The 11,132-nt window shown below is 32.9% G+C and overlaps 1 protein-coding gene across 1 annotated transcript; it reads left to right on the top strand.

The window, feature by feature from the left end:
• The first annotated feature begins 8,389 nt into the window (after positions 1-8,389).
• Cyp312a1 (Cytochrome P450 312a1) lies at positions 8,390-10,522 on the top strand. The gene is made up of 3 exons (XM_068293479.1): positions 8,390-9,298; positions 9,474-10,033; positions 10,100-10,522. Exons 1-3 carry the CDS (start codon positions 8,661-8,663, stop codon positions 10,441-10,443), a joined length of 1,542 nt encoding a protein of 513 aa, XP_068149580.1. The 5' UTR covers positions 8,390-8,660; the 3' UTR covers positions 10,444-10,522.
• Positions 10,523-11,132: the final 610 nt, after the last annotated feature.

Raw genomic sequence — 11,132 nt, 5'->3', positions numbered from 1 at the left:
ACACGAGTTTAACTAACGGTAGATATGTACATAGCTAGGTAGGTAGACAGATAACTGCAACTTCAACTTCAACTCCAAAGCAAGTTGAAAGTGAGGTACATAGATCAGACATTCAGAACAGCTGCATTCATTTGTTTACTTGTGCATTTTACCTTCAAATTACCGCCACTGCTGCTGTCCTTCAATTACAACCAGTACTGATACGCCCTGTCCAAAACCAAAACCAAAATACAACGAAAAAAACACCTTTAAACTTATTAAGCTGCCGACTGAGCAGCAACAACAACAACAACAATGGTAATAAAGTGAGTACTCGTGCATACAAAACATTTTTCGCCTCGAAGGTTAAACCCACCAAAATGAACAAAAAAAAATTTTTTTAAAGAGATGAAAAAAAAAAAAACAGAGGGCCAGGCTAAAATTTAGTCTGTGCCATGGTTTCTATACCCTTGCAAATTGTACAGTAAAACCAATTTCATGGAAAAAATTAGTACGATTGTAACAATGATCTTATTAATAATAGAAGATAGATAGTTAGTAGCGAAAACTCATAGAAATAACCACTATTTTATTAGAAAATTAAAGAAAACTTATCAAAAAGTATACTTTTTTTTGGTTTAATTGATTGACCAGTAACTTAAAAGTATAGAATTTAGACTTACAAACTTTTAATGTAAATTCGAAAATTTAAATAGCTAGATAAATGCTAAAATGAATAAGAAATAAAATAAAATGAAATATTATAAAATTAGAATATATAGTTATCCAAAATTATTTTCTAAATTAAGATGTAAGCTATATATGTACATTTAAGCCATTTAAAGTGATCTATGGAGTTAATTGCATTTCACTTGCCAAAGTGTATATACCCTTTATTACTATTTTTGCATCAAAGAGTAAATTCATTGCTGCTCAGCCAGGCATGAGGCATTAAAAAATAGTATTTAAAAATTATTATTTTCATATAATTTTTCCATCTTGCAGATGGGGCTGATTACGTTTTTGGCTTTTTGCATTTTTCGTTGTTTTTTTTTTTTTATTTCTCGGCCAACGGCAAGACTTAGCACATAATTTAGATCTGAATGAAAATGTCATGGTTGAATCTGGTATGAAACTATTAAAATTAAGACAAAAATCGCTTGATCTAATGCCACAGGTATATATGTAGGTACATACATATTATGTACATATGTATAGTCAGAGAAACAAGTTTACTTGTCCACAACATTTTAAGCCTGTTGAATGGAATAGCAGTTAAGTTGTATTATGCCCCTTATAGCGCAGTTGTATATCTTTTTTGTCAATGCCCAATTACATTTTGGTAACTACTTACTTTCAATTTGCAACCATTTTTGTACTGACATCCTTAAATTTGTATATTTCAAAGAAAACCAGGGGGCTTTGCGATTCCGTGTAAAGTAACGAAGTTATCGTTCCTATGGGAGCTATACGATATAGTCACCCGATCTCGATCAAATTCGGCACAGTCGTTTATAGGCTTAATTCTCTTATATTAAGATTTACGACAATAGCTCAGAAAATAACCAAGTTATTGAGAAAAGTCACTGCTCGTGACTTTGTCCTTTGTATGGGAGCTATATGATATTTTGGTCCGATCCGGCTGAATCCGAGATATACAACCCCTGCAGTATATACATACATACAAGCACTAACCATAGAACACATAGATGGGACAAACTTATGTTTTTTTGATTGCAAACGCTAGCCTAGTCATGGAACCCCAGAGAACTTTGGGAAAACCCGAACGCTCGTACTCTCAATGAGAGCGTAAAGTGGGGAGAGGGCCAAGCAGCTACGAAAATAATTTAGTCTAGCACAGACTACAGAACGACGAAGGCAGGCCTATGTCGCTTGTGATTTCGTTCTGTCTATGTATGTGTGCACTCGTCGGTACATGCTCAGGCTTCGTAGTGTGTGTGTGACGTGAAGTTGTACAACATCCCATTTCAATAGCTCGCTCGACCAAAATTTTTAATTTTCGACAAAACAGCGACAATGCGAATAGGATATGCCCCTGTCGAAAGAATATCAAGAAATATTGGCATCAGCTTCGAATGTATCCCGGTGGCTGTGCCGATAGAGTGTTTGCTTGGCAATCGGAATATCCCTGGTTCGAATCCCAACTCGATTATCGTTAACGAAGTTTTTTTTTGTATAAAAATAAAAAAATAAATATAAAAATAATTTTTTTTTTTGGGCCTTTTTATTACCTGGGAAAAATAAAGTAAATTAGAAATCGGATAAATAGAACACAAGTTACACCAACTTTCAGTTTTTTTTGCATACCTAAATCATATGATCTTACTTTCAGTTTTTTTTTTACATATGTATCTAACTCATATTATCATATTAATTTACTTCTAGAATCATATATATCATAGTATTACTTTTTAAGCCAACTTATTTATAATATACTAACTATAATTGTAAGATTTTAAAATGCCTCGCTTGTCGAGAAAATCTGCTCAACAACGACGACGGGAAGCTGCAATTCGGACTCTTACTTACCGCCGAGAAAATGGCAACGGGGTTCGCGAGAGAAACGCAACGCATGGCAAATAATCGGCAAAATGATTTTAAAACACGGGAACGAGATCGTAGGCAAGACGCATTGGCACGTGCTGAACGACGAGCCAATAGAGACTACAGGCTGCAGGCCCGAATAACCATATTACGATATATTGTCTAATAATTATTAAATATTTAAGCATTTTAATTATCGGATTAAATATAATAAAGAACTGCAAGGGTATATAAACTTCGGCATAGCCGAAGTTAGCTTCTTTGATATATTTTTTTAAATTTATTATTTTTACAACAACCAATAAATCGGTTTTTTTGTGCGAAAATCTGAGTTTTTGACTTTCAAGTGCCTTTAAACATCGAAAAAAAAAAATTAAAAAATAAAAACTCGACAGCGATATCTGGGGAATTTTGTCCTTTTTTCATTTTCGATGATTTTTTTTCGAGGTCCCGCCGCAGATTGCCTATGTATATCGAATCGCCAATAAAAATTCCTAAGAAATGACAAATTTTTGCACGAATTAATTATAAATTACTAATTTAAGAGTATCAGGAAAATGTTTATTTCCCAATCTTTCTTATGATCTCAATGTGGCCTTTACTGTCTCAATACCAATCCTCAATGCGATTTATGTTGCCTGCGCCTCTGCCACACAACAATCGTTCTTAGTTATGAGATTGTTAGTTATAGTTAATAGTTGATTGGTAAGTAAATCATTTTCTTTTAACACCGGATTTTATGGATGTTAGCACATACTAAAAGCAGAACATGCACGACCTAACCTATCTTCTGTTCCCCAATATTCCTTTATTTCGATTTTAGTTAATTTAGGGAACTGATGGTAAACAATTATTTTCTTATGCTTATGTGTTAAAAAGTTTCCTCTATGCGTTGAATTTACACCTATGCAAGAGTTTTTGCTCATGTCGATAACTATGAAGATTGTTGTAATTCATAATTAAACTAATTTATTATGTGTTTTGTAAAGGTGTTTTTTCAATACCAAACCATTCAAGGTAGTTTTTGTTTTATTTAGCACCTATATTTGATTGAGATGAGTGTCCCTTAATTTAATTAAGATTAAGCATTTTAAAGACATTTTAATGCCTTGAGGCATTAAATGGAATTGTCAATTAAATTACATTTTGCAAATAAATTCGCCCACACCTTATAACGGAAGCCATCTACGCCTTCTAGGCGTTGGCTTTTTTGATTTTCCTTTGGCACACACATACACAAACGCAAACACAAACAAGTAAATGAAACGTTCTACATCCTTCCGCAGAATTTTGGTGCAATTCAAACACCCGCAGGGTCCCATTTACATGTTCTTAATTTATGCTAAACACGTCGCGCATCTTTGCATTTAATTGTGAAATTAAATTTGATGCGATTAATGTTGACACAACATGCGATTAGTGAGAAGGCACCCAACTCTTTGCTATGCCAACTTGTATCTCGTTCTCTCTCTCTCTCTCTCTCTATGTGTTTGTGTGGTCTGCCATCCTTGCTTTATCAGGTGCTCGGGTGCTCGGTCAGTGAGAAAATAGGCTTTGAAGATTCTTGATCTCGTTACGATTAGAAATGGCAGGGCGAAATTCTAAGTAGCCCCACCATTTGAAGTGCATTTGGCAAATTATCATTTTGTTTCGTATATTATAGATTCTGGTTTTGGCATAAACAATAATTAAATGTAGACAAATTAAATTTAACACAAGAGCCAAAACATAAAGTGACAGCTGGGGCGAGTTTACAACTAGTAACCAAAACCGAAATACACACATACACACGCACACACATAAACACTACTTAGAGATGTCTGCATAATTATGTGGTTGATATAGGTGGATGAATCGAATGGGTTGAATGGGCGAATGCCTGAATGGCTGGCAGGTTGTGTGAGTGGGTGTTCAGGTTGATAATATGCAGTTTAATTACAGAAACATCACCAAATACTCACAAACAACAATAATGACAAGTTAAGTTTCAATTGTGCAAAAGCCGATAATCGAATGCTCTAAATATATCAAATTGGTTGATCTGATTTCTAACTTATTGCTTTATATCGAACGTTGTTTATATTATGTTTCAGTTTGAATTGGCAGTACAGAGAGGAAAATACTTTTTTACTTACAAGTTATTAAGTTTAAACTTAATGTGCCATGGGTGGTGCTAATCGACTGTCTGGGAGTGTATGTACTATATCTATAAGTTTACCAAACTTTCTGTAGATGCTTAATAAATTTTGGTTATTTCAGACGCGAGGAAAATGTTGTTTACTCTTTTTTGAATTACCATTTAGTCCACTTAGTATCGTTTGGTCCTTTTAAATACATATACATAAGTATATAAATCATTTGTCATTTGTAGCATAGGCAGATCCACATTAAATTTATGTTTACAGATAGTTCCATAATTGATTAATCTTTCTTATTAATTCTTTTTTTCTTGGGGATTGTCAATATTTATGACAGTCAATTTAAAATGATTAAGTTTTTGAAAAAAGTATTCCTTAGTCTTCGAACTAGAGTTATGGCTTAGTATGTCTGTTTGTAATCATCAGCAAGTAGAAAATTATTATATTTGGGCCTCTTCCAGTTTTTCAGAGTCAAAATTAATATTTCCTGTTGTTCGTTCGTTTCTATTAAAATGTGCGCTTAATTCGCTTTCAAGTCGTTGGCTTTTTATGAAAACATTTCGATTTTATATACTAATTCCTAATCAACTCGAGAATAAAACCGCTTTGCATTTTAAAAAGATTCGAAAAAGAGAATGCATTTGATTATTTAATTTTAATTTTTATGTTTATTTTTTACACACATTTTTTACATGTTTTCTTTAATTACATTTATACTTTTTTTTTGTGTCTATCCTGTTTGTCTTATTTTATTGCAAATTTTTTCTTTTCAAAATACGAGTCTCCCACTTTTTACTTTTTCTTATTAATTTATGATTGTTTAATTAATGTACTTTAATATCGTTTTATTTATATAACATTGTGACGTTATTTCATTAAAAGTGTATTTTGCTGAATATCTTATTTGATCATATTTGCATGTTTATAAATATTGTTTCAAGTTATTAAACTCAAAATTCATATCAATTTTCTTTACACCCACTTTACTACACACTAACATAGATAATATGTATGTATGTATGTATACATAAATTCAAATTAATTTGAAACTGCCCCAAACTGCCAATTTCTCTCTCTCTCCCTCTCTTACTGGCCCACGCATCACTTTTAATTTTGCCATCTGAGACAATGTACCTTGGTCCTGTCAGGTACATAACAGTAACTAATTGTATTTGTGTGTGTGTGGGTATGTATGAACGCTCTTTATTGGCATCCATTAGAAAATGGAATTTATGTCAAAGCATTTCTAGAGTTTCCGAGTGCCACATTAAAGTTTACTCTAAAGTGAATATTTTGTAGCAAATAGCAAGTAAAGCCAACATACACACTTGATATTCTTGCTGTCACTCAATTGCACAGTATTCATATTTACACTAATTAACACAAAAGTTTCAGCATGTAATTAAAAGACTCGCATACATAATGGTAATTAATGCGCTTCATAATGCATCAAAATATGATTTTTTTGTTTTCACAACCTCTATTTTCTGTCATAATTTTTGCTAGACGAATTCGAAGTACCCTTAGTATAAGGTTCTAATTATATAGTAAATTTATTTATTGATCAGCTTTATTTATCGTATGTGTGTAGTAGATGTGGATTGTAATGGGCAATGAGTATGAAAATTAAAAACTTGATAACAAAAAAAACTTTGATTTACAGCAATTATATACATATTGTAAAAAATCAGAGAATGATGTCAAAAAGGTTAAGAATTGTTGTTTACAGGTCTGTAAAGGACCTCAATTACTTTCAAAAAGCTGCAACTGAGGTTTCTTAATAATTTAGTAAAATTCGGACACAAATAAAGATCGATTATAAACATTTTTTAGAGAATTTTTTACTTAAATTTCGGTCCATCTGCTTTTTCTTAGGCTGTATTTTGGTAAATTTTTACACGAATTCTTACATTTTTATTAAAGCGCAAATATTTTAAATTGACTACAAAAGGTTTTTTTTGGAAAAGGTTTTTTTTTTTTATTAAAATCTTTTTAAAATTTTCTCACCCATGATTTCTTCAATAGATTATAAAAAAAAATATATTCCTCTTGCTTCCCATTTGAGGTGCCTCAGTAAAATAATGGCAAAGTTATGATATTTGAAAATAAAGAGTATTGAAACCAAATATTACCATTCATTTAGTGTCCACGTTCTGGGCATCAACATACAGACATTTTTCCAATTTTTTTCAATTCAATAAAATGCAAACAAGCATGTGAAAAAAAGGAGTCAAACAAATTTCCTGTCCAATTGCACTTGTTTTTCCTATTTACACATTGTTAATTAAGAACAGGGAACTTACAACAACAAAAAATTGGTGAATAGTGCATTGATTAATATAATTATACTACAATGACCAAATGGATAAAAATAATATGATTAATAAATGAAATATTAACAAATATACATATAAGATCATAACTAAATATAGAAAGAGGCTTCAAGCGTTTTGGTTAATTGAGTTTTGAGTCAAGTATTGGGAAATACCCGCTTCAGAACCATTAAAGGAGAAGCACTTGTAAAATTTTAAGCAAATTTAACCCTCAAACAACCGAAAATCGAAAATTCGAAACCGATAAACAGGTTTCCAATGATATCATGAATTTGCTGTACGTATGCGCTCTTCAAATGTATAAAAGCGACACAAAACCCACCCAAGAATTCAGATGAATTTGTATGCATTACGCCATATGAACATCAAAATTATAATTTTCGCAATAAAAAAAAAAAATAATCTAGCATGAAAAAAAGTTATTTTGACTTGTTTTTGTTGTTGTTATTTACATATATATGTGATTTTTGTTCTTGTTGTTTTGTCTCCTTTATATTTCGTATTGATTAAGAATTTATTGCGTTGAGATAAATTGTGTTGTTGCCCTGTAAATTAAGTGCGGTAGGTACCGACTTGAAAGGGTATTATGAAACATCTTGAAAATCAAAGAAATTAATATAGTTCTATAAGAAAAACACGTTTTATTATTCAAAAAACTGAAATTTAATTTATTTGGGCTTAAACATTTTCATGGATTACATTTTGGTAAACTCTGCAGGTATTTAAAGTTTATCATAAGCGAAACTAAATTTTGTAAATAAATATATATTGTTATCAGGTTTATGAAAACGTGGTTAAAAAATAACTTGATAATTTATATAAATACTGTGATTATTTCTAAACAAGTATTTGAGATTATTTAAAATCCATGGCATTCTTTGTAAAATATTTGATTTGCCTTGAATATCTTTTTTTTTTCTAATCTGACAGCCTCTATGGCAAATCATCTAACCCTCGCGAGTTTTTAAATAATTGTCATTAAATTTAACAAATTTTTTTTTTTTTGAATTTTTAAACTTTACCATTTAGGAACAGTCTGAAGTTTGTAACATGAATTAATTACTCAATTGATTAATGATTTAATATAATATAAGCCTTGAGTTGCTGTTAAGTTTAAAAGGGTTATAACGATTTCAAAATACATATGTAAGTCCGTAGAGCATTTGAGTTGCGACTTTATTTAGGATATTGTTATTCCTGTGTTTGTTTGTTTACAAGTTCTTACGCTCATCATCATCTCAACTGAACGGGAGATAGAACAAAAACGAACGCAAAAAATGAGCAAAATTCGCATCGCTCGTACTGTACTTATAAGCTTGGTAGCAAGCGCAAAAAGTGATCACTTCAATTTCGACACGTTGTGAATCTGGGTGTTAATAATTCGACCTGTACTTTAGGTTAATTTAGTCATATTATTCGATTTGATTTTTTTTTTAAATTTTTTTTGTTTGTGTTCTCGAGTGATTTTATGATTAGATCTTTGTAGGCACAGTGCTGATCCCCGGGCTAATGACCCAGACCCAGATAATAACAACAACATCGAACAATACCGGCGTGCCCAGCCGGCACAAAAGCGAACATCTCGCTTAAAATGCTAAACGCATCAACGGACTGAAATTAGTTGGTCTTTAGATTTGCAAGCATAATGTACTACATGTCAATTGTGTTCGGTTTAATTGCTTTAGCTATCGGTTTATATTTGTTCTATGTGTATGATTATCAGAGAAGGATTAATCGCTTGACACACAATTGGCCAGGACCGCCGTCATTGCCCATTATTGGGCACTTGCATATATTGGCCAAATTGGTGGGTGGTCCAAGACCATTTAAACGGGCCACAGAGCTAGTCAATTGCTATTTGAAGGATCATCGTGGTAAATTGTGGTTAGGCACACGACTCTATTTACTTGATTGTAATCCCAAGGATATTCAAGCGTTATGCAGTGCCCAGCAATTGTTGCAAAAAACCAATGATTATTGCATGTTTGAGAATTGGTTGTGTTCTGGAATCTTTACAAGTGATGTAGAAAAATGGATACAACGTCGTAAGATGCTAACGCCGGCATTCAATTATGGCAGGATTAAACAATTTGTGAATATATTTGAGCGTCAAGCACGCATTTTATTGCCACGATTCGCTGCATTGGCAGAGAGTGGCGAACCAGTGGATTTCTTCCAGCTGGTAAGCTGTTATACATTAGATACCATATGTGAAACGGCATTAGGTGTTTCGGTCAATGCGCAATCGGGCAAGAAATCGGATTATTTTGATGCCGTCAGAGAGTAAGTAATAGAGTTATGAACCATCAATCGTCCAGTATATATGTACATACATACCTATATTAAAGCTAGTTGGCATTACTCTTAAGATCAATCCTTTGCTTTTCGATTCCAACATCATTTTAAATTGAATGAATTAAAATAATTTACCTCAGTTTCGTTTTCATTTTTTTCTCAGAATCCTGCACATTATCGATTATCGCTTGAAGAACATCTTTTATCGGAATTCTTTCATCTATAGTTGCACCAAACTGTTTCAACGTGAACGTAACGTATTGAAAATACTTCATAGTTTTACAGAGGGCATTATAAATGAACGCTTGGAGCAAATTCAATCGGATGCGATCAATCGGAACAGTAGTAGCATTGAAAATGCTGAAACCGGAGGAAAGCAACCATTAAGTTTTCTTGATACTTTACTACAAGCAACCACACCAGACGGACGACCACTGAAAGTACAGGATATACGCGAAGAGGTTGATACCATCATCTATGGGGGTTTCGATCTAACTGCTGCGACATTAAAGTTCTTTATGTATAGCATGACTATGCATATGGAATATCAAAAGCTGTGCCGTGAAGAGGTCTGGCAGATTTGCGGTAAAAATAAAGATGATCCAATTACTATGGAACAAGTGCGTCAATTGGATTATATGGAAATGTGCCTGAAGGAGACTTTACGCATGTATCCATCGGGACCAATCACGGCACGTCGAGCTACAGCCGATTGTCAAATAAGTGAGAATAATTTTAAAAATGTGCAAAGATTTCTTAATGTGGATCAATATTTTTATTTTTTTGCAGACGAGTTCCTGATACCCAAAGGCAGCGACGTAATTATCTCACCCATGTACATGGGACGATGTAAAGATTTCTTTCCTGATCCTTTGATCTTTAAGCCAGAACGATGGGCTCGCGATGCTCAACCTAAAATCGAAGCTTCAACATTTATACCATTTATGTCCGGAGCACGTAGCTGTGTGGGTCAACGTTATGCCATGGTCATGATGAAACTTGTGCTAGCTCATTTATTAAGAAATTTTCTATTTGAACCAATTGGTGAAAAGCAGGAAAAGGCGAGACTTATATTTGTAATTACTTTGCATACGTCTTCGCCATACTATTGTCGGGTCAAGGCAATTGAGTAGACATATTGTCATGGACAAAGAAAAAAAAAATCATTGATGATTTAATCGTTTGGGGCTAATAAAGATTAAGTTTGTATATATAATATATATGTTTTTGTGATGATTCATTTACAACTAGTGCCCTTAATTAAAGGTGTTAGGGATACGAGCAAGCAGTAACAAACGCTACTGCTATTTAAGATGTAGCAGATTTTTGTATTTTCGTGTATATGTATGGATATGCCCATTTCATTATTCAAATATTTTACTCCTTGATTAATCACTGATTCTTTAGGAGGCAATCTACTCTTGAGACATGAGTTTATTGATATGGTTATGGTTAAATTGATTGAATTCATTCAAGTAGCACGAGCTGGTTATTTTATCTACTTTTATCCACTTGCCGCACTTTTAAAGCTCCAAGAGTCTCACTCTGATGTTGTTACCTATTTCCAGCAAGCAGAAGAGAGACAGAGAGAGAGTTCGTCTCATCTTTTCATTGAACCTTTTGTTAAGAAACTTCGAGTAGTGGTACCCCATCCATGAATTTCCCCAACTCATTTTTATATATCAATTCATTTCCCTCTCTTTGGAAAAGCCTATTCACAATGATTTCGGTTTGCAAACTGTATTGCATACTTCGTGGCGCACAAATTACGCATTACATTTCCGTTTTTAATGACGGAAAATAAAATACTTTTATACAATTT

The sequence above is a fragment of the Drosophila tropicalis genome, unplaced genomic scaffold (assembly GCF_018151085.1).
Source record: "Drosophila tropicalis isolate 14030-0801.00 unplaced genomic scaffold, ASM1815108v1 contig_769, whole genome shotgun sequence".
Classification (NCBI taxonomy): Eukaryota; Metazoa; Arthropoda; class Insecta; order Diptera; family Drosophilidae; genus Drosophila; species Drosophila tropicalis.
The sequence above is the reverse complement of the archived record's forward strand: the minus strand, read 5'-3'. Positions and strand labels throughout refer to the sequence as shown.

Excerpts from the sequence above, each read along its gene's own strand:
- Cyp312a1 (XM_068293479.1), top strand. The coding sequence starts at position 8,661 with ATGTACTACATGTCAATTGTGTTCGGTTTAATTGCTTTAGCTATCGGT. Across the intron at positions 9,299-9,473 it reads TATTTTGATGCCGTCAGAGA|AATCCTGCACATTATCGATT; the intron begins GTAAGTAATAGA and ends TTTTTTTCTCAG. Across the intron at positions 10,034-10,099 it reads TACAGCCGATTGTCAAATAA|ACGAGTTCCTGATACCCAAA; the intron begins GTGAGAATAATT and ends ATTTTTTTGCAG.